Source organism: Parus major, chromosome 7, assembly GCF_001522545.3.
Source record: "Parus major isolate Abel chromosome 7, Parus_major1.1, whole genome shotgun sequence".
Lineage (NCBI taxonomy): Eukaryota > Metazoa > Chordata > Aves > Passeriformes > Paridae > Parus > Parus major.
In genome coordinates this window covers 11054259-11077178 of record NC_031776.1, presented here as the reverse complement: position 1 = coordinate 11077178, position 22920 = coordinate 11054259, and the positions used below count along the sequence as shown (strand labels likewise).

At 40.0% G+C, this 22920-nt stretch overlaps 1 protein-coding gene across 3 annotated transcripts in view; it reads left to right on the top strand.

The window, feature by feature from the left end:
- ALS2 (alsin Rho guanine nucleotide exchange factor ALS2) overlaps positions 1-18527 on the top strand; it is a 36477-nt gene extending 17950 nt beyond the window's left edge. For 2 of the 3 annotated variants that reach the window (XM_015634582.1, XM_033515986.1), the window contains exons 13-34: positions 2425-2587; positions 3376-3507; positions 3738-3866; positions 4185-4255; positions 4610-4676; positions 4965-5167; positions 5307-5372; positions 6749-6847; positions 7361-7525; positions 8870-8981; positions 9274-9351; positions 9458-9591; positions 11479-11667; positions 11934-12051; positions 12572-12729; positions 13476-13598; positions 14098-14274; positions 14666-14711; positions 15219-15280; positions 15900-16049; positions 16265-16361; positions 17771-18527. In XM_015634582.1, coding sequence (XP_015490068.1) covers positions 2425-2587; positions 3376-3507; positions 3738-3866; positions 4185-4255; positions 4610-4676; positions 4965-5167; positions 5307-5372; positions 6749-6847; positions 7361-7525; positions 8870-8981; positions 9274-9351; positions 9458-9591; positions 11479-11667; positions 11934-12051; positions 12572-12729; positions 13476-13598; positions 14098-14274; positions 14666-14711; positions 15219-15280; positions 15900-16049; positions 16265-16361; positions 17771-17809 — 2578 coding nt within the window. In that variant the 3' untranslated portion in view covers positions 17810-18527. The remainder of the gene's footprint in view (positions 1-2424; positions 2588-3375; positions 3508-3737; positions 3867-4184; positions 4256-4609; positions 4677-4964; positions 5168-5306; positions 5373-6748; positions 6848-7360; positions 7526-8869; positions 8982-9273; positions 9352-9457; positions 9592-11478; positions 11668-11933; positions 12052-12571; positions 12730-13475; positions 13599-14097; positions 14275-14665; positions 14712-15218; positions 15281-15899; positions 16050-16264; positions 16362-17770) is intronic. The other variant, XM_015634583.1, reaches the window with a different exon arrangement.
- The last annotated feature ends 4393 nt before the right edge of the window (positions 18528-22920 follow it).

The following is a 22920-nucleotide window of genomic DNA, read 5'->3' as shown; positions in this document are numbered from 1 at the left end:
TTAGCAAAGAACTGTAAAGAATGGAGAGTGCATGTGTGTAGTAATGACTACACAGAGGCTTGGTCTCTACATACTTGAGTACACTTATTCCTTTCCCTTCAGGTAAAGAGAAAGTTACCTCCTCCTAACTGTGATAAAAATTTAGGTTAAAATGCTACTGAGTTTAGTTAGTTCATCTTGAAGGTGGAGAAAGGAGGAAGAAAGCTTGTTATTGGAAATTCCTTTGAAGAAACATAGAGTTCAGATAATGATTTTTTTGAAAGCTTTAGGTAAATGAGGTTAAATGTTCATCATTATTCAGCGTTACTGTTTATTCTTTCAAATACTGATGTCAAGAATATACCAAAGAGAATTATCTACAGTAGATAATGTGAATTCACTTTCATTTGAATTCTTTAAGTTTATGGAAGTGCTTTAAAATAATGCAAAGACAAGATTTCTGCATGTGCATCTTCTCTGCCTCTCAAGGTTTCTTAGCTCTTTTTCATGCATAGATGCTGTAAATGTAAGGAAGGAATTGTATTTTAAGGCATGAGACAGTAAAGTTGAGGTTTCTAGATCATAAAGCTTTTTTCTCATTTCTATAGAGTATTTTTCTCTAGGAAATAAAGTAATGACACTGGATCTCTCACCCTAGTGCTCTGAAGAAGTTACACTGGGGGTAATTTTTAATTTGTCTGTGGCTTCACAGATTCTGTAATCTGGGAATAAGTCCTTTAATGTTTATGGAGTGCTTTGAATGCAGTGTAAATTATGGTTCTAGAAGTTCTTGCAAACGCAGGTACCTAGGACAAAGAACATTCTGCTCTTGAGGACCAATGCCAAAGTCTAAATACAGAATCCCCCTGCAGAGAGACACTAAGAATTATTTTTCATTGGTCAGGATTTTTAGGGTGACTTAGAGGAAATCTTAGTTCAAGTATAAGCTTGTTTATAACTCATACTGAAATCTCCCATGCTGAATTCATCACATCAGTTGTCACTGTTGGGTGTCACAGCTTCTCCTACTGCAACCAGGGTCTCATTAGGTAAAAAACACTTCAGGGAAGAGATGCTGTGCAAATTTTGTCCCGCTCCTTGCAAAGGAAAGCTAAGAATAGCTTTGCTGCTAATGATGAATTTCCCCCCACTCCTTCCCTGGGGGTACTGTCTTAAGTATGTGGTTAAGGGGGTCAGCCCATCTTTTATGGATGTTCTGCAGCATGAGTGCGTTAGATGTAGTTGTGACTTGAAGAAAAGCGCCAGCTTCAATGGAAGTCTCCGTAGCTGGCGGGTTTTTGAGCATATCCTCTAAAAGAGTAGACAAGCTGTAGTGAGTGTTATCTGTTATTGTTTGGTGCTTTTCAACAGAGAAACCTCCATGTGAGGATCTCGAAATTATAAATAGCGAGCTGTCCAGAGGCATAAATTTAAAATTTGGAAAAACAGTCTTTTCTCTAAAGAAGACTTTATTCCTAAGGCTTATTCGGTATCAGAGTTCTTAAATACTGCTAGCAGACCTGGACAAGGTACAGTATTTTGTGTGGGATGGCATCTCGCTAATTGTGTAGCATTCTTAGGGAGCCTGCTGTAAACTCTGATGTGTTCTGCTGTCCCTGGGGCCTGCTCTCTCAGCCTCACCTGATTTCTTGCAGCTTGTGCTTTAAATATTTCCCAGCTGGATGTGTTTCAGAGCAAGTGTCCTATGTGCCAGCACCAGTGAGCACACACATACAGTGAAGGAGAGGGAAAATAGGTGTGCTTTCCTTTTGATGAAGAAATCCTGGGTTGGTGCGCTAACATACTGTCTTCAGAATCATTTCCCTCTTCTTCTCTGAGCTAGATTAGTTCTCCCTCTTGGAAATCAGACTGAGGATTGAACAGATTTCCTGCCTTTTGCTGAGGTAGGATGTAAGTTTTGTAGTTAGGGGGAGAACTGGTCACCTGCCTTGAGCAACAGCAGGGGGAAGAAATTATTTCAGTACATTTAGGGAAGTGCACCAGCACAAAGTTAAGATTCCTTCAGGCCTTCTTGTATAAATCAAGTGTTAGAAACTTACCACTCTAAAAGCAATGAGGAAGTCTTTCCACCTGCTTGTTCTTTACTAATCAAGTGGTAAAGAGGAAAAAGGCAATTGATTGGTTACACTCCAAGTGAGCAACATAGTCCACTTCCTTCAGCCAGTTTGATGGCTGGGCATATGAAATTAGAAGTAAAAAACAAGTCTTGTGTTGCAGTTTTAGCTACATGTCTTTACTGCTGTACTTACTCAAACTAAATTGTGAATAGATGAATAAGCAGCATGCATTTGCCCTTATAATTTTTATTGGTTTATGATAATCCAAAAAGGAGTGATCTGGGCTCATTTACATAAAAAAATCACTGATGTCTTAATGTCTTTTTCTTCTCTTGTCCCTCTGTTCCCCAATGGTCCCATCATTTAGAGACTTCTTGAGTAAAAACCAGGAGCTGTTACAGAAACTGTCTGAGAAGAATGAGGAAAACCTCCAGCTAGTGGAAGTTTTGAATGCTCTGTTTTTCATGCCATTTGGACGACTTCATAGTTATGCCAGAACTTTGCTAAAGCTTGCCACGTGTTTTGAAGTGGTAGGATGGCTTTTCTATCTATAGTTCAATAAATAAACACGTGAAACTTATAGCTTGGAAGTAACTGTGTGAAGCAAATGCCAGGTAATTAGAAACAGCTTATTCCTCAGAGGAGCTACTTCAAACTTGTATTTGCTGCAGGGAAGATCTTGTAGATTTATTTGCATAATCTTACACCACCAGCACAGAACACGTGACAGGTAGAAACTTGTTACCCTGCCAGAGCTTGTTTGTGTGCCTGGTGCTTAATTGCAAATATACTGTTTTGATGTTTGCCTGTTGCTTTTCAGTTTCATCTGGCATCGTTGCTGTAGCTACCCCTGGCTGTAATACTTTACTAAAAACACTACATATATATTAGGTAGACTTTTACCACCCATTTAGATGTATATAATTACTTTGTTTTTAAATAAAAGATGACTAAACAGGAACAGTAACTACTTATACATTTAGCCCAATATAGTAATTTAGAACATTGTTCCTGCATTTAAGAGCACTACTTCTGGTATACCTTGTTAAGCTGCAAGAAAGTAGATCATCTAATTGGATATTAATCATTCTCCTTGTAACATTCAGGGGCCTTCATGTGATTTTTAAAAACTTATCAGCACACCAGCAGAACATGTGACCAAGAAAATAATTCGGTCTGCTCTGTTTGTTACCCAGACCAACTGTCATGCACTCAGTGCTGATTTAATAAAATGAGCAGTTGTATTGCAGCTTGGTTGGTGGTGTTGGTGCAGGGGTTCAGAAACGTCCTCAGTTCTGTCTTACCCTGTGCCCTACAGGCATCTCCCGAATACCAGAAGCTGCAGGATTCTAGTTCATGTTATGAGAGCCTTGCTGTCCATCTTAGCAGAAAAATGAAAGAAGCAGAATACACCCTTGGCTTCTGGAAGACCTTCCCTGGGAAAATGACGGTATGGTAGTGATTGCCAGTCCATTAGCAGCTTGAATCTCTTGCTCTTAGTGCCTGTGTCTATTACTGATGCTGCTGTCCCAGTTGCACTTGCTGTTTTTTCCAGCTGGTGTTGCTGTAGTACTGTTTACTTTAGAAAGGTTGGGCCTTTACAGTGAAAGACCAAAGCACTGAGCTGAAGTCACAGTGAGAAGTGGGATTGTGTTGTTTTGCTTTTGACCCCACCTGTAGGACTCCTTGCGGAAGCCAGAGCGGCGTTTGATCTGTGAGAGCAGCAATCGGGGCTTGTCCCTGCAGCATGCGGGAAGGTTCTCTGTGAACTGGTTCATCCTCTTCAATGATGCTCTGGTACATGCTCAGGTGAGCCAGCTTGCAGCCAGGAATAAAACCTCTTCTCTGCTTCAAACAACATTACGTATTTTTCATACAGTGAAGTTTTGGTGGTGTAAAAATGAATCTGAAATTACATGATTTTTAACACTTGATTGCATTGCCCTGTGGCTGGCGTAGTTTCTGTTGGCTGTTCCTTGAACAAAGTGGTAGAAATTTCTATGAGAGTCCTTAATGCTCAGTTTTTCCTAGTTCTCAAACACAGGGAAAAAAGAAACCATTTGGAAAAAAAATGGGGCCGGGTTAATGGGTCAGTAATGATGATGTTTCCCTTCTCCTTTCATACAGTTCTCAACACACCATATTTTTCCCTTGTCCACACTGTGGGTAGAAGCTCTTTCAGAAGAAGCTGGTAATGTGTGAGTATTCTTGCTAGTGATGCTGAAATAATCTGATATTTTGGGAAAGAAGATGAGCGTTTTGTAACCAATTATTGTGAACTTGGAATGGAATAGAGTGACTGCAGCCACGTCTACCCTTTCTTCTTGTTTCAGAAAATGTATTTCTAGGTCTTCAAAATAGTTGTGTAAACATCAGAAAGAATAAGGTGGTCGAGAGGGAAGCAAGTCTTCTTTGCTGTATCTTATTTTTATTGCTAACTTAAAGGGAATGCTAGCTGGGGTAGGGAAGAGAAGATACAATATCACTGTTCTAAGAAACCTTGGGGTTTCAGGATGGAATTTCACAGATTAAAATACTTTTCCCCCATGTAGGAATGGGTTGAAGATTACAACACCTGAAGAACAATTTGTTCTTGTTTCTTCAACACCACAGGAGAAGGTGCGCATTTCTACAAATTTGACACAGCTTTGGTGATACAAATTAGGCTTTTTCCCCTACTGTGAAACCAAATTGGAGAAGGATTGCCTGAGTATTCCCCAAGAATGAAGTGTTTCTGCAGCTGAGTGTGCAGCCTGGCTGTACACGGTGCCCGAGTGTAGTGGTGTTGCAGTGCACAGCCCTGTGCTGAGCAGTGCCAGGGACGTGATTGTGCTTGCTGTGAACGGTGAGAGCTGGTGCAAAGACAGGTGTTAGCTAATTTCTGTGATGAAACTCTTTCTGTTGCAGACCAAGTGGCTGAGGGCAATAAGTCAAGCAGTGGATCAGGCCCTTAGAGGGACTTCTGACATGATTCTGTATGGAGCTGGTGGGAATGTGCCAAGACAGGAACCTCCTATTTCTCGCAGTGCCAAATACACCTTCTACAAGGACCCTCGATTCAAGGATGCTGTTTATGATGGGAGGTGGCTTTCGGGAAAGCCCCATGGAAGGTAAATGCATTGGAGCTGTTGAAACCAAGATAAAGAGGGTTGCTGTAACAATAAGTAGGCTCACTCACAGAAGGTATTTGGAAAGTGCAAAGTGAATTGATTATCTTAAACATTTTCATGGGTTTGTATTTTCCTCCAGAGGGATCCTAAAATGGGCAGATGGACGAATGTACTCTGGGACTTTCCGGACTGGGCTGGAGGATGGGTAAGATATTCTAACTACTTGTGGAGCCAGGCAAGAAATACTTTTTGTTGTTGGAGAAAACAATAAAACCTTTTTCAATTAAAGGTTTTGCAGTGAGTCTTACTGACCTTCCTTACAACATAGTGATGCATCTTCTCTTGTGTTTTCTTTGCTATATATCTGGTAGAGCAAAGGTTTAGTAATTTAGCAAAGAGACAAAACTTTGAATTGAGACTTCAGGGTTTGCGTGAAAACTAATGAGAGCGTGTGATCGTGATGATGAAGATAACTAGTGCAGAGGAGACTGAAAGCAGGCTGAATGGAAGGTCTGGACATTATCATGTTATCTGCTGAAACAAATAGAACCACTTGAAAATAACTTACTGTATTATACAGCATTGAATTAATCTGTGGATGTCATTGCTAAGAATCTGCTTAGAGCACTGTTGAGGCTGAGAGATTAACTTATTTCCAAAGGCATTTTGATACGCATCTTGTGGGCAGACATGTCTACTGGGCAGGATAAAAATATATGAGGGAGTTGGCTTCCAGATGTATTTTCAAAATATTGGGTTGGAGGGGAAATTGAAACGGGGTCTGACTGCAGACAGCTTTTTAAAATTCCTCTTGGCTATTGGTATAATGTCAAACTATAAAACAAGATTAGAGCTTGGGTCATTTGTAACTAAGTGTAACTAATCCTGGAGATTTTAGGGTTGTTAGAGATCGAAATACAGCAAACAAGTTCCAACCAGAAATAAATGGATATTAGTATTTAGCTGTAATTGTTGAAATTATCAAATCAAAAGAGAGGGTTTATATTTGTATTTCAGTATGCATGTTATAGTCTCAGCACTTAACAGCAGTGTCTTGTTAGGTGGACATGCACTCAGGACAACCTTCAGAACTGGATTTTGATCTCCTCAGGAGATAAAAATCAATAAATATAGTTGTGTATCTCATTCTTTTCAGGCGTACTGAAATTGTGAATAATTCCTTGTCACTGAGCATAACTGGAAGCTAGCTTCTTTTGAAAAAATCTTTTCTGTAGCAATACATGTCCTCATCTTTCTCTGGAATAGAGTGCACTTGAACTATTGAGAGCTGAAGAAAATAACAAAGGTAGAAACAGTCTTAAAATTTAAAAAGACTCATAGCCTGAGAAAAATGCTGCAGTGTGCCTGTGAGAGCAGTATTTGTATGGACTAAGTTGACCTAGCAATGCTGGAATTCTTGCTTTATTGTATAAGAAATATAATTTGTGACTGCTGTAGTTAGAGATGCACAAAAATGAGAGAGAGCATTCTGATTTCAGAATGGCTCTGTGGTGTGTGTCTGCTCTGTTAATGAAATGTGTTGGTGTTACAGCTGCTTGTGTTCCATCTCTGCACTGGCAGGTATGGTGAATACAGAGTGCCTAACAAAGCACTGAATAAAGAGGACCATTACGTGGGATACTGGAAGGAAGGCAAAATGTGTGGGCATGGAGTGTACAGGTAACTTGTGGCATTTGTGCTGCTGTCACTGCACAGCTGCAGGAGAGCAGGGCTGATGCTCTGACCAAGCCTCTGTGTGTAGCTTTCCTACATTGCAGATCAGTGGTCCTAGTTAGTGTGGCTTTTCTGCTTTGATCACAATGTAACTTGTACAGTGGTCTGTTATTAATGTCTGCTCTAATGTTGCTGCCACCTTGCAGTAAGAAAGGTTTCTTTATTCTGAGAGATAAATATAACCTCCAGTGGCCTTGCTTGTTAGGCAGAGAGTGGCTTTAAAACAACAAAGCATCCAAAAACTTGTATTAAAGGATCGCTTTTATCCTAAATGTACTTTAATTGTAGTTGCTGCTTGGTGTGGTTAGAGTGAAATTCCTAGAAGGAAAAAGAGAGGGTTTATCTGTTTGGGGGGAACACCCAAAAAGCAAAATCAATCAAAAACTCCAAACCAGCCCCCCAACAGAGCAGTAGATGATAGGACTCTTACTTGTTCTTGTGTTGTTGTTGCTGTTCCAGCTACGCTACTGGTGAGGTGTATGAGGGGTGTTTTCAGGATAACATGCGGCACGGGCACGGGCTGCTGCGCAGTGGAAAGCTGACCTCTTCTTCTCCCAGTATGTTCATTGGACAGTGGATAATGGACAAGAAGAGTGGTTATGGAGTTTTTGATGATATCACAAGGTAATGCTTCCACAAATCCTTGAAACTCAGGTATGACATGCAATTGCAAAAAGAATAGGAAAGGATTTGATTTGTTAGTGCCAGTAGCAGCGTATGTCTCTTTTTTTATTCTTTATTGCTGGGCTTTCTGGGTTGATGGTATAAAGAAATGGGTGTAGGAGCTGCTTTTTGGTGCTGCTTCTGGAGTGAATAGTGGAGGGATTGCAATGTTTTTTTCTGTCCCACTCCTGCCTGAAAACTAGCTCTGAATATGGTGTCTTACTGAGGTGTTGTGTTGTGCATGTGCTGAAAGTGTTAAAAATTCATGTGAGGAGTATTCTTTCATCTCAGGCCTATGAGTCTGGGTTGTTCAGTGGCAGATAATGGTGCCCATGAATTTCAGCTCACACTCAGGTTTTCCATTGGCTTATTCTGCAGTGGAGGGAAGATGCTTCCTCTCAGGGCAGATTACTGAAATGATGGTCTCAGAGACTAAATATGTGCAGTAAATGAACCCTGAGCACACATCAATATAGTGTCTCTTTCAGTCACCAATTTATTGGTTGTTTTTCAGGGAAGAGCTTCTGGTGAAAGCCCAAAGAACTGTTGTTGTTTTAACTGAGTGCCCACTTCAAAAGCCAAGCAGGCAAAAGTCTAGAGTGTGGAGGGGGGATGTTTTTCTGAAACAGAGCTGTTATAACATCTCTAGGTATTTCCTGATGTCAGTTTTGCATTTAGTCTTGCTCAGGGGTGGTGGTTGTTCTTAGACTGTAGTGCCAAGATGTATCTGCATACTTTCTTTAGTCATTTATTTACCTAGGATAAATAGATACCAGCTTTTCTTGCAAATTCTCTCACCTCCAGAATTTGTAAATGCAGTGTTAGTTCATGGTGAAGGAGGAGTGTGGCGTTTGCTTTTCACTCCAGAGCTACTCAAACATGCCCTGATGTAGTTTTGTTTCTGGTCTCGGGGAGGTAATCTGTCTATCTTTGTTGTCATCAGGATTTGTTTTCTGCACTTATTCTGCAAAACAGACCAACAAGGAATAGCTGCAGACACTCTTTATTGCCTGCTGTCATTGTTGTAAAACAATTATTTAAACAAGTTTTAGATCTGTTTTAGATCATCAGCTTGCTTGGATATAGCAAATTTGAAATGTGAACTAGGAAAGAAAGTTCACTCTAATAACTCAAAAAGAGTTGGTATTTCTATGGAGCTGGTGAAACAAGACTGACAGACCCAAAGCAAGTGCTCTACGACCGTCTTCTGATGATTTCTGTAGTGGTCAAATGTGGTTGTAAAGCCAAAGAAAGTACATTTCTAGTCTATCTAGACTCTGTTTTTCCTACTTCATTTTTCTTCAGAGGAGAGAAGTACATGGGAATGTGGCAAGATGATCTTTGCCAAGGCAATGGTGTTGTGGTTACTCAGTTTGGACTGTACTACGAAGGAGCCTTCAGCACCAACAAAATGATGGTGAGTTGGACACCAGACCCTGGACTTAGGGACTTCTCTAAGTGTGGCGGCTTTCTGAGGCAGATAAATGTGTGTTAGGCTGTGGAAACCTTTTGTTCTTCTAATCTATTGTCCATTCTTTTAGAATTTACTTTATTATCCCTGTGCTGTTTTACCTAGGACTACTTCAGAAAGAGCTTAAAAATTACTATTTGCTAAGAATTAATAACAGATTTTCTAAAGCACATCTTTAGATCTGTGGTGTGACCTTCTGTTATAATTAGTGCTTTGTGTTCTTTGATTCTTTTTGTAGGGGACTGGAATTCTGCTTTCTGAGGATGATACAGTCTATGAGGGGGAATTTTCAGATAACTGGACTCTGAGTGGAAAGGTTGGTATTACAGTTGTCACTTGTATACTGTTACCATCTAAGAAAATAAAAGGTAATTTCATTCCCAATAGATTTTAGTTAAGTTTTTTAATTATCTTTTCTCAAGGGAACACTGACCTTGCCAAATGGAGATTACATTGAAGGTCTCTTCAGTGGAGAGTGGGGATCTGGAATAAAAATCACAGGAACCTATTTCAAACCTAGTTTATATGAGAATGAGAAGGACAAGCCTAAAGCACTGTGAGTGTTGAATAATAAATAATTTCTTATATGGTTCAGTAATATTTAGGAACAGAACGTTTGTCTTTTTTCAAAGACCAGTCAAAAATACTTCCAAGGAAACAGCGAGGTTTTGAAAACATTTTTCCTCTTTCTTGCTGCTCAGGAAATAAGATAAACATATTTTAATAGTTGTTCTTGCTTTAATTACTACTTGACTATGCAGATAGTGGCATGAAATTACAGGACAGCTGATGTGCTGCTACTGAGCTCTAGCAGTCTCAGATTTTTTTGTTTATATTGGAACAGACTTATAGAACCTGAGTTCAGAGCTGCTGCTGACTTTTGAGCTCCTGAGAAAGACAAAGTTCCATTAGAGCAGTTAAGTTAATCACAGACCTCTCTGCCTTCTACCAGTTACTTTGTTAGCAACTTAATGAATTAAGTTGGTCATTTAATATGCCAGTGGGGATATATATTTGGGTAGGATTGACTGGATCCTCCACCTCTTCCAAACAGTGTGTAAGAAAATAGAAAGTTGTTGATTTGCAAAAGAGCGTTTTAATACCTCAGCAAAGATGACTTTGAAAAGTATCCTTAAACCCCTCTGTATAGCAGATGCATTAGGGCAGTTTGCTTCATTATTTCTGGGGGAAAACACACCAAAACCTGTTGAAGTTCTAACTGATAAATCTTTGAGTAGAAGAAACCTAAGTAAAGAGTTGATGGTGAGATGTTGGTATGTGGTAGCACCATGTAATGGTTTAGCAATTGCTGTATGGGATTCAGTATCTTGGAAGTGTGCTCTGAAATTTCAGATTAAAATTGGAAACACAGCTCTAATATTTTTGCACTGATTACTTCTCAGTTGGCTTCCTGAAGCTTTCTCTGGTAATTTCTTTTGACAGTGCTGACACCTACAACAGCATGCAAGTTAAGCAGGGCCTCCCTGCTGAACTGAACACTTGCAGCCTTTGCAGCTGTCTGCTTTTTACCCCAGTAGGGAGTCCATGAATAAATGTATGTACATATTTTTGAGGATTGCTTGTGAAATAAGGGTTTCATCTACCCTCTCCTGACTGTCTTCAAGTTGAAAATCTACTGGTATAATTTCTGAAAAGGCTTAGAGCCTACTTTTTCTGCTTTGTGAAACTGGCAGCATGGGGAAAATACCTGTGTTGCTAGTTCTCATCTCAAATGTGCTGGAAGAAATACTAATGAAAGGTCTGACAATTTCTGACACTTGATTTAAATCAAGATAGAACTGTTAACCCTGAGAGCAATTATTTGTTTTGAGAAAGATTTTCAAAGCCCTAAATTTCATTATATGTCTGAGATATCTTTATCTATATACAGGGGAAGAAGAGCTCTTGGTTTTCTTTTGCCTGTAGATGATCCCTGAGCATTGTCTGGCAGTGAGTGAAACGATGCCTGAGCTGGTTTTGCTCTCTGTCAGCACATCCCTAACACGTTATGCAACATCATCTGTAGCTACTGCTTCAGGGTCAGAAGCTGTGTCCCCGTCCTTAGTATTTATGTGGGTAGCTGTGCTAGTTGTACACTCCAGGACAGTGAGATACATGGGACTTGCTTGTGCTGTGTCCTTGCTACATGAATGTGTCCTGAGACTTCTGAATGAATACCAGTAGTGAAGATAAGCACCAGCCCTTTGTTGTACTGCTTCCTAGAAGGCTGCAAGAAAGAGTAAAACTAACAAAGTTCATAGCTGTTCTCTCTTGTAGGTGTTAGTAGTAGGCTCTAACTTAATTCTTAGTGTTAAAACTTGGTTCACAGTAGGGACTGTTAAGTCTGTCAGCTTTTGGTAAAACAGTGTGAGAGATGACTGACATTAGCCATGGCTGGTTTTCAAGCTGAATGTGTTGTTTCGTTGCTATTTGGTTTTAACAGACCCACTGGTCATTTTGTTAGGCGGAAACTTGGGATCCTGGCAGTGTCCCCTGATGAGAAATGGAAAGCGGTATTTGAAGAATGCTGGAACCAGCTTGGTTGTGAGAGCCCTGGCCAGGGGGACAGATGGAAGGCTTGGGACAACATTGCAGTGGCTCTGACCACCAACCGACGGCAGCACAAAGACAGGTTGGCTCCTAGCGAATGTGTCAGCAAGCAAAACATGATGGAGAAGGAAACTGCAATTGCACTCAGCTCGGAACTGCAAAGTTCTAGTTTTTAGTTTTAGTTAAAACAACAGCAAATCCCAAACAAAATCATAACCTTTACTGCTGGGCACTACAAACCCTTTCAGGAACACACTGGTGTTTATTACTAGTTGAGTTGTTAATGTTAGGGTTTTTTTCCTCATGGTGTGTCTCATCCTATACAATGTTTGTCTTTTTAAACTGCAGCCCGGAATTACTGACCCGCTCACATACTCAGACACTGGAAAGTTTGGAGTTCATTCCACAACACATTGGTGCCTTCACCCTGGAAAAATATGAAAATATAAAAAAATATTTGATAAAGGTATTGTGGCTAAAATGCTCACACAATAAGGCATGGCAGTGCATGACATCAAACTCACTTTGTAATAGCTTTCCTAATTACTCCCATATTTGCACTTTTGTAATCCATAGTTCATGCTTGCTCATCGCTTACTCATCATGACTTAATATATTGTTGAATACCTAATGAATGATCTCTTAAAGTCTCTTTCTGTTCAGTTACTGTTTTCATTCTTTAATGTTGGATCCCAGCAAAGCATCTTGAAATACTTGATGATTTCAAGAGTATTGGACAGATGATTAGTTCAAGTAGGAGCACAAGTTCTTGTACTGTCTTGACTCCTATAAATAGTGTTTAGCTGACATAGAAATTTTATAATCCAAATGGTAATTTGTTAAATATAGCTCATTTTTGAGATATTTGTAATATTTTTTTTAGAAACCTGTTTTTGGAGCTCTCACCCATGTCTCTTGGATTCAATTTTTTTAAACTTGTCTGCCATTGACCTATCTGATTGGCCCAATAATATCCTTTGTCTCAGGCTTGTGATACTCCTCTCCATCCTTTGGGCAAGCTGGTGGAAACACTGGTGGCCGTCTACAGGATGACCTATGTTGGAGTAGGAGCAAATCGGCGACTGCTGCAGGAGGCTGTAAGAGAGATCAAGTCCTACCTCAAACGCATCTTCCAGCTGGTCAGGTAACGAGACTCATTTCCAAGCCAAACTACTGCTGAATTCATAAAAGCTGTACTGTGCACTGGAGCTGTTGGGTGTTGTACAGTTCAAAAGTGCTGGCATTGTTACTTGATTTTGGGGGTTGCTTGTATTTTCCTAATTTTTTTAAGGAGTCGTGAATATTTTGTCAAAAATGGAAAACCTAAACTCTTTACACCTAGTGTGTTGCATCCCACATTGTACTTCAAAGTGTTGCTGTAAGCAGCTCACCTGGAATAATGGATTTAGAATTTAGTGTCTGTGGATATCGGTGCTGTGCAAAGGCAGTGTTCCCAGGGTATAGAACACTAGTGAGGATAGGGAATCCCAGTGTATTCTCACCAATATGGTGTTAAAGTTCTTACCAATGTGGATGAACAACCTTTCTATGAATCTTACGAATCTTCCTGGCTTAGATTCTTGAGAATAATTACAGCTTTAATTGTGTCCTTCCAATCTGAAAGCAGAAATACTCCAAATTATTAACAATTAAAAGCCTTGTCTGGAGGGAAGTGATGTTAATGTAGGAAAGGTGTCCTTGGTATTGGAGGGGTTGGCCTTCCTAAGTTTTCTTCCAGGGAGCTGGTACTGTATGTGTGTTAGCTGTGCTGTCTTGGCCTACCATTTATTATTTCTGCTGACCTTTTTCTCTCCGGTCTTTCCTTGGTGCTGAGATATGTGGAGATGTGTTGACCTGAGCTCAAATGCTGTTATGTGTGTTGCCATTTAGGTTCTTGTTTCCTGATCTCCCGGAAGAGGGCAGCACAATTCCATTTCTGGCAACAGAGCCAAAAGGAAGGCGATCGTTCTGCAGTGCAAAATGTGATTCCAGATCAGAATCTCCTGAGCCAGGGTACATAAAGGAAAAATGAATAAAAACTAATGAAGCCTTTGTTTTATTTGTTGCATTTTTTTTCTTGGGTGGGGGAAGAAAGATAAACAATATTCAACTGATGGATCTAATCAGTGGGTTTTTTCCCCTTTGGTGCTGATGATAGATTCTGATAAGCAAACTTCCATGTTATGGTTGTAAAAAGCATTTCATGCTTGTCCATGCAGTGGTTCTTTGCTTAAAATAAAATTTGCTTTTGTTTGTTATGGGTAAGCCAAGTTAAGGCCTGGGCTTCAGAAAAGTATTTGGGATAAGAGCACTGGAGGTTACTTACGATCTTTTCTTATCAGAGTTGCTATTTGATGGATTTGTACTTTTTTTTTTTTTTTCTCTTATCCCTCATAGAATAGGCTCATGCTACGTGAAAGATTTGTTGTAATGATTTTCATTCAATTTTTATAGATAATTAGTTTTTTTATGTCTTCCTCTGCAAACCACCACCTCTATTTTTTTGTTGCAGCTATGTGGTAACCAGTTTTGGCTTGCTGCTCCCTGTTTTACTGCCTCGCCTCTATCCCCCTCTGTTTATGTTGTATGCCTTGGACAATGAGCGGGAGGAGGACGTTTACTGGGAATGCGTTTTACGTCTAAACAAACAAACTGATCTGGCTCTTCTCAGCTTTCTTGGAGTGCAAGCGTGAGTTTGCTACAATAAAACAGAAACTGGAACAGGTTATGGCATGTAATTAGATAAAGCAACTAAAACCAAGCCCCAATTTTCATAAGTATTTTATCTGATTTAAATGCATTTAAACATGTTTTCAGTCTAGTTAGAAGGGTTGAAAGAGTGAATCAAACTTCTTCCAAAGTGGGGAGGTGGGAGGGATGGGAAGGAGGTAAAGATTGAGATTGCTGCATAAGCAGAGTGAGACATTTCAAATTAGACAGTTTTCTGGGTACCTGTGGAAGGTGTAGCTGATCGTGTAGGAAGGGCTGTTGTGCCTCAGAACATGGCGATTTCATTCCTGTAATGTGAAAAATACTTGAAGACTCTGTTCTTTCAGTGAACTATGTTGGGTTTCTTACAGGAAATTTTGGCCAGGAACTGTATCCATCCTTGGAGAGAGTAGAAAGGTATGTTCATCGAGCCTTATTTGTATGTTATGCCCAGTGCTTCTTTCAAGAAGCTGAAATCATCAACGTGGTCAAAGAATTTTTGGCCAGGCTTTTTGCTTAAGATATGCCGTGTTATCATATTTCCCTTAAGTTTGCCTACTGTTTAAATGCTATGGTGATGATTTAGCAGGGGCACTGGACTAGGTGATGTCCAGAGGTCCCTTCCAGCCCCAGCCATTCTGTGATTTCTTACAGTGGCCAGCAGTCCAGCTTTGTCACTCACTGACTGACTTGGTAATGAATTCAAGAGACCTTTGCTTGGTCTTCAGTTATGGATGTGTGAGAATAAACATCTAGCAAGGAGGTTTCCGAGCTGCTTAATTAAGAGGGTTATATCATTATATACTTTACTGATTAGAAAAAATGTATAGTTTACAGTCTTAATCATTATCTTGTTGAAAGAGGCTCAACACTGAACAGTGAGGATGCTGAACCTGCCTGATAAATCTTACCATGATTACACAGGTATCATCAAACACAAAGGACGCCTGCTTTGCCTCTGCTGTTGAATGTTTACAGCAAATCAGGTAATTCTCTGCAATTTGTCTTTCAGTGTTTTACTGTTCCTGCTAGAGTAGTGTCTGGTTTACTTGACTGGGATCCTTAACACATCACCCTTTTTTGTTCACCTTTGTAAGAGAAGTCACTAAGACATTTTCCAGTTCTGAGTTAATTGCAATTTCTCCTGCTGGGGGATGAAGTGTTGCCTCATAAACGTGACTGAAAGGTGTCCGTGGGGAACCCTTTAGAATCAAAGGCATGAGGATGTCTATCAAATACACATGTGAATATCCAAACAGCTGTGGTAAAGTGACCTGAGCATGGGAGGCTTTCCTGTGTCTGTTATGCAAGAATTTAAGAAATTAGGAAATGAGAAATATTTTAGAAAGGAATTTTTCCCTTTTTACCACTATATTAAAACACCATTAAAGCGTGAAGAGAGTCTCACTTGCAGTAGTGTGCCTTGGTGTGGTGATTGTAACCTGTGTACTGTGCAGCCTTGGCAGCCCTGGCTGCTGCAGTGTCAATGTCTGACTGATCTCCATGGCACAGGGAGGGCCATGCTGGCCAGCAAACCCTTCCTGGTTTAGAGACAGATCTCTCACTGCTTACTGTTTCCCTGGTTTGCTTTTCCTCTTCAAATAGTACCACATTTACCCCAGCTGACAAGTTGAAGGTGATCCAGCAGACTTTTGAAGAGATCTCCCAGAGTGTACTTGAGACCCTTCAGGAAGATTTTCTGTGGTCCATGGATGACTTATTTCCTGTTTTTCTCTATGTGGTGCTACGAGCCAGGTAGGCACTAAGGGTGGCATCAGGCATAAGCTGAGCACAGGCAGTACAAGTATTTCTGTGTTAAACGCTCCTGCTGCTTGTTATAGGAACTGTTTGCTTTGGCCTGAAAAAGTCTTCAACAGTTTATTGTGAATAGGCCCTGAATTCAGAATTAAGAAACATTATACTGGCCACTTTTGTTCCCATGTTCACTTTCCCACTCTCACATGTGGCAGGATAAGGAATTTGGGGTCTGAGGTGCACTTAATCGAAGACCTGATGGATCCCTATCTCCAGCATGGGGAGCAAGGCATCATGTTCACTACCTTGAAGGTATGAAAATTATTCACAGTTATTAAAGGCTTTCTTTGGAAATAATCAGCATAATTATAACCAAATTTAGCAATGAAGATCAGCTTAGGACAATTATATGAACATCAGGCTATAATTTCTTTGACTTGAACTGAATTTTTTTTTTACTAGGGTAGGCAAGGAAATTTAAAGTAGTGCTTTGGATAACCTCCTAACTGCAGGTACCACTAATAAAAATGGTGCAATGTGCAAATGTGGATTAGTCAAAGGTAACATTGGTTGCTGTTGAACTGTTGTAAATGCTCACCTGGAGCTTGTCATTCCCCTGCAACTTAACAAGCCTTACTCTCCCTATAAAAATTGAAATTAAGTGCTTCTTTGGAGATGAGCCATTTCATTAAAGTTTAAGTCTAACATTACATTGAGATTTTCCAAGAATGCAGTTTCAGGGTAAAAAAAAAAATACTCTGTCACTCTCAACATTTTATTAAGTATTCTTATCTTTTTTTAAGTATGGGAAGAGGAAGAGTGTGTTTGGAAGAATATCCTGTTGTACACTAAGGCATTCATAATGGAAATATGTTTTGGTTCCTCAAAACTGTTTATCATGTGTATCTTGGGACAATTCAGCTATGTGGATCCTTTCTGTGGTGGTGTTTAGGAGGGAGGCTTTAAATCTGAAACTTAAGTAAAAAACTTAAACTGGAGTGTTAGGTTATCATCCTTGTATTTTCTGTCTGTGCAAACTCAAAATAGTTGGGTAGTTGGGTCAAGAGAATTTTGGGGTTTTTTTTAAGACCTTTTATTTTCATGATGTTGCAAAAAAGGAAGGTTTTCATTGGCTCAAATTTACTGAAGAACCTACATGGTGGAAGCAGAAGTAGAATCTAATTTGCAATGAGTGCAAGTGTTGCCTGAGACATTTGTATTAAGTTTCTGATCCTGGCTGACCTGACCCAGTACATATTTGAACTGGCATTAAAAAGTGAATAAGTTTCAACAGGAGGTCAGGGTGATGGAAACCTTTGCTTTTCTGTCTGAGTGCTTTTGAAATATTTCATCACTGCATCCTTGTCCTGCAAAAAAATATTTTCTTTCTTTTGAGTCCTTCTGTCAAAAGGCAAAGAGAGACTTGTAACCAAAAATATACTTCCATCTTGGCATAGCTGGGGACTGTGAAAGTATTGAGTCCCAGATAATGCTTTCTTGCTTGATTAGGTGTTGGATTTAATTTGTAACTTAGTCTCCTGTTGCTCATTTTGCTAGCTCACATATCAGAAGATTTTGATGTGTTGAGTGCCACTGTAGCATGACTGCTTGTAGAGAGCCTTGTCCTCTGTTTCTTGCATAGAAAAAAATCTATGTTTTTTGTGTGTGATGCTTTGCTGTGAACAGACACTTGTGCTAATCTGAACTTTGTTTTAATTCAGGCCTGTTACTACCAGATTCAACACGAAAAGCTTACCTAGACCATCACTTACAACCTGCCTCTGTGGGATAATATACTCAGTGGAACTTCACTAATAACCACTTCTTCCCTGAAATGGCCCTTAGAAAATATTTTTTTGTAGTTCTGCTGCTACAGATGAAAATACACTGTTGTTTCTTCTGAACTCTAAATTCTAAGATTGAAACACTACAGCCAGAAGCTTTCTGTGAAGTGGTGATGAAGTTAAAGACTTGGCTTGTCAAGTACCTACCAAGAAGAAATATTTACTTTCCTGTTCTAAGAGAAAAATTATTTACTCCTTTTAAATTAACCATGCTGCACAAAGGCATGGAATCTTCATGGAACACATGTGAGAGTTTGGACCGCATGGCTTCCAAGGCAGTGGGTTTGTTTTTATTATTCTTGGCTTGTCAGCAGAAATGTTTAAAAGGAATGAATTGCACCACAGAACCATTTGGTCTTCCTGAATTAAGCTGTATGTTTGTTTATTTAAGAAAATAGAAATATGTTAGTATTTATAATGGGTACCTAATAGTGTGTTTGGCTATAACGGTTTTGAGGCATCTGTGTTGAACAGCATTGCTGAATGCAGTATTCATGTGCTGTTGTGGAAATAATCACACTGTCATGGACTTTCCTGTCTACTAGAATTGTAAATATACAGGCATTTACCGTTCTTTCTGTTCATGGAATAAATAAAAGGCACTGACCACTTCAGATTTTGGCACTGAATGAAATGCTGTGCAGTGTTCAGTTTGCTTATGCCGATTAGAAATGCTGTCTGTCAGCCCTTGTGGTAGGAGGTGAGAAGGGTGCAGGTGCTCTTGAACAGATGTGCTGGGTTGACCTTGGTTAACACCAGGTGCCCACCAGGCTCCTCTCTCACTCCCCTCCTCAGCAGCAAGTGGTGTCAGCCCCTTCCCGAAAAGCAGGGCTCAGCATGCAGAGCCATTGCCCCAGAGGTGAGCCCTGGCACCACTGCCCAGCTCTTCCTGCTGCAGGGATGCTCTGGAGCAGTTCATCCCACAGGCTGTGTTGGGGTGGCTGCTCTGGTGGGTTTGGAACTGCTGCCATCGCTCCTGGTTCTGCCTGTGACAAGCCAGAGCTGCCTCTGAGGCAGAGCTTCAGTGCTTCCATGCTTTCCACTCAGAGCAGGACACGCTGGGCTGTCTCTCTTGGCACTAATTACAAGGTGTTCCCACTTTGGGAAAGCTCCCTGCAGTCCCTTAGCACGATCCTGATCACGCCTGCTGGAGCAGCTCACCTCGGAAGCTGCAGAGAAGAAAGAATTTCCCTGGGGGAATCCTTGAGTTTGTGTGTGTTGTGTTCTGTGGTTTATTGCTATCACCACTGGTGGGTAACTAGAGTATTGTAGGTGTCAGGACTGACTCAAAAAAATAAAAAAGGGAGGGGAAATGTAGATTACAGAATGTTACAATGGCTTAAGTTGTTAGGCTGCCATAGATAATGCGTATCATATTTTGAGGTAGTGGCTTGTATATTGGCATTGAAATGGAAAGAGCCCATATGCCAAAATACTGTTGTGTTGAACACAGTTGTAACGTAGCAGTTTTCATAATAAAGTAAAAGTGATTGGTCTTTTCAAAATTATTTCCAGTTTTATTAGAGAAGGGGAAAGAGTAATTCTGGAACAATGATATATAAAACTACTGTTAAACTTGCAACAAACTATAGTGATAAGAGAATATAGAGAGTGGACTTTATGTTTAGAAACAATTTAGTGTTGGCTTAATCTTATTTTTTAAATTGCACTGAAAAAATCGGGAAAAAATAAGCAATAATATGAATAAAAGGGAAGCTATAAAAAGCTAACTTGAGAAGGAGGGAAGGCAAATAACTCTAGGGATGAAGAGCATAATGAAGGATAAGGCAGAATTCAAACACTTCACCTTGCGCTAGATGTGGCCTTTCCATGCAATCACTTCTTGGAACTCTATTTAAAAAAAAATTAACTGAAGCCTGCAGGAGCAAAACTGCCCTTTGAAAAGGGGCTATGCTGAACAGCTGAGTAAATTAACAGCAATAATTCTGAATTCAGAATCATTAAGATCTGAATTCAGGATTTATTTTGCCTTTTGTGGGAGTGTAACCATGAAAAACAGATACGGGATTTTTTTCCCCCCGCGTAACTGGTTTGAGTTAGCATTTATTGTATTTTGATATTTCAGAAGAAAGTATTTTAATATTACACTTTGTTTCATATGACCTAAGTCCCACATTGATTCTGTGCTTTAAACCAAAAATGTAATTTTAAAATTACATTTAAAATTTCATTTAAAAAATGTTCCCATCTAGAGATGGGAAATTCTTCCTTAACATCCCTGCCTTTCAAGAACAAGGTGCAGCTACAAATACGTAGCAGTGGTGTAACTTCGTTTACTGTGAATGGTGCAAAGCTGAGAACTACAAAACCCAAAGGAGACGTCTGCCTTTACATACATACAAGCACAGAGAGAGGTAAGTATATATACATTCAGTCTCTTAGAGAAAGTAGTGATATCACGTATGAATTTAGCTTGGCTGATTAAGGGATGCAGACAGTCTGGGCTGGATTATTTTTGGTCCTTTTGCTATATAGCTCAGTTATTAGCTGAAGAGAATCCCAGGATTAAATGTGCTTCTGACACAGATTCCACTTTACAGCCGATCTGGGCTGTGATGCGTTAGGAAATCAGTACAGATCAGCTTTGATTTTTGTGTTGCTGTAACTAACAAAGAAATGAGTTAACCTGGAGGACCTTTCCAGCTGGATTGCTTCAGGGTAATTACTTTTTTCTCTTTTTTTTTTTTTTTTTTTTCTTAAATGGAAATCCGGATATTTCCTGTGCTGCTGCAGAAATCCTGTAGCCAGCCACAGAAGATCAACACTCTGGTGTTACAGATTCTCACTGCAATCACAGGCATGGTAGCTGCAGACAGACCCTAACTGATGAACACCCTATTGACTGGGAAAATTGAGAGGTATAAGAAACTATTTAAGTGAGAGATGATGTAAAGTAGTTGTTTTATGCAAGAAAAGGGTTAAGGGGATTTGTTCTCTTCTCCCTGGTAATGAGTAGTTCTAAGGTTAGGTTTCTGCGGATTAGAAAGGAGAGGATGTCCATAGATTAGCTGGGGCAGTGAGGTTACTTGCTGTACTAACATCTAACAAATACCCTTTCCCTCTGGAAATTCTGCATGAGCTGAACATGGCGTATTCTGTGGGGTTTGCAGGTAAGAAAATTTGCACTGTACTGAAACCATTGTACTGCAAGGATGCATTTCCCCCATGTACGTGTGAAATTAGTTTCCTCTCATGGCTATAGTAAAGCTGTTTAAACTTCTGATACCTGTTTAATTCTTGTTAGCTGAATATTAGGGGGGTGTATGAATGGGGAGTAGGAGCTTGAAAGGGAATGTTTTCCTCAGTCCTAATCCTCACAAAACTGTTCTTGTTTTCAGAAGTAGGTTAGGAAACTGCCTGCTCTGGTACGTTGAGAGATAATGTTGAAAAATGTGTGACTGATACAGGACTGTAAAACAAATCCTTTCCTTGCACAACCTAGCCATGTACTTCTAAGTTGGTTTGGTATCAGTACAGTGTTAGGTTGTTTTTTTAGGGGGCTTTAGGTTATTTTGTTTCTTTTCTGTAAGCCTGAGCTGTTGGCAGTAAACATCTGGAAGTAAAGCTGGCTGCCCCTCATGACTGCAGTGTGCTGCATCCGAGTGTTCTCTGAGTGCTGCTCTTTTGGGGAACAATGTTTTGGAAGTTCTTACCCCATGTAAACAAGGTGCTTGCCACCACTGCAGCTCTAAGGTTGTGCTTTAGAGGGAGGCAGAATGAACCACCACTGGATAGATCTGAGTACAGAGAGTAACAGCATAAATTACCTCATGTATGCAGGATTTCTGTGATTTCTGGTATCAAGGATTTCTGTAAAATCTCACAGAATGCCTGGTGTGAACATAGCACTTTTTCAGGTTTTTTTTTTTTTAAATACTCCCTCTGACTTGCATTAAGTGGTGCTTGGGATGAGATAAGGATAAATGGTTTCAAGGCTTAAAATGTGTTATTTCACTAATATATAGGGTTGCTGTTGTAGCTAAAACACTTTAAGGTTTCAAAAAGCAAGACGGTTCTTTACACTGACTAGAGAAGAAGCTGTCAGACATCAGTGATTGACACTGGCCTGATTAAGCTTATTTAATGCAGAACAAAAAGTCCTGATCAGGGCATGTGGTTTGAGTTGCTGAATATCTCTCCCTACTATTTACTGCCTACTCAGTTTGGTGATTTAGAGTGGCTCATTTGCAATAAAAGCTTTCTCAGAATGTTTTCTGCCCTCAAGCTAATTTGCAGTCTTCAATATGCCAAATCATTAATTTTGGCAAATTCAAAGATAGGAGTAGTTTTCCTTGTAAGAAGTGCTCAAGTCATATTAACCAAAACAGTGTATAAGAGCAGAGGGAGTGATGTTCTGGATGTCACGTTCTCTGATGTTGTCCCCTTTAGAGGCTTGACAAGATTCAAAATTGTCCACTTCAAAGACAATTCTGGAACTTTATTAAAATAGGGTTTAGGTTCCCTTGCAGCTCTAGCCTTGTATCAGTAAGGCCTGGTCTGTCTGACAGTTAGGGTCAAGGAATTTTTATACTCTGCTGCTGAAGAAGTACCCCAGATTTGGGATAACTGATATTAGCAGACTTGAGCTGACTGACTCATTTTGACTCAAATTCTGACACTCTCAGTGTGGATATCCAGTTCTGTCTCTAACAACAGGCAAAGGGAAATGTTGTCTATTAGTGAGCATCTGTAATTCCTTGCAATACACGTGAATAGGAAGGCCCTTATACTGCCTGGGAGATTAGTCAGGTAAGCCTTTTAGCAAGAATTTCCATCTAATTTATTTAGCTCTCTGGATGAGGAGACCCTGAGCTCTGGCCTTATATCTATGTGGATATAAGTCTTAGGAAATAAAGGCAGAGAGTAGTGGTTCTGCATTTACTTGAACTCTGACCTTTGCCTTTAAGCAAGCAATCCAGCTGGTCTCTTTCTAAAGAGGCCACTTTTCCTCTCTTCTACTAGTGACTTCTTCAGCATTGGTTGCTACTGACAGCTTCTGAAACCAG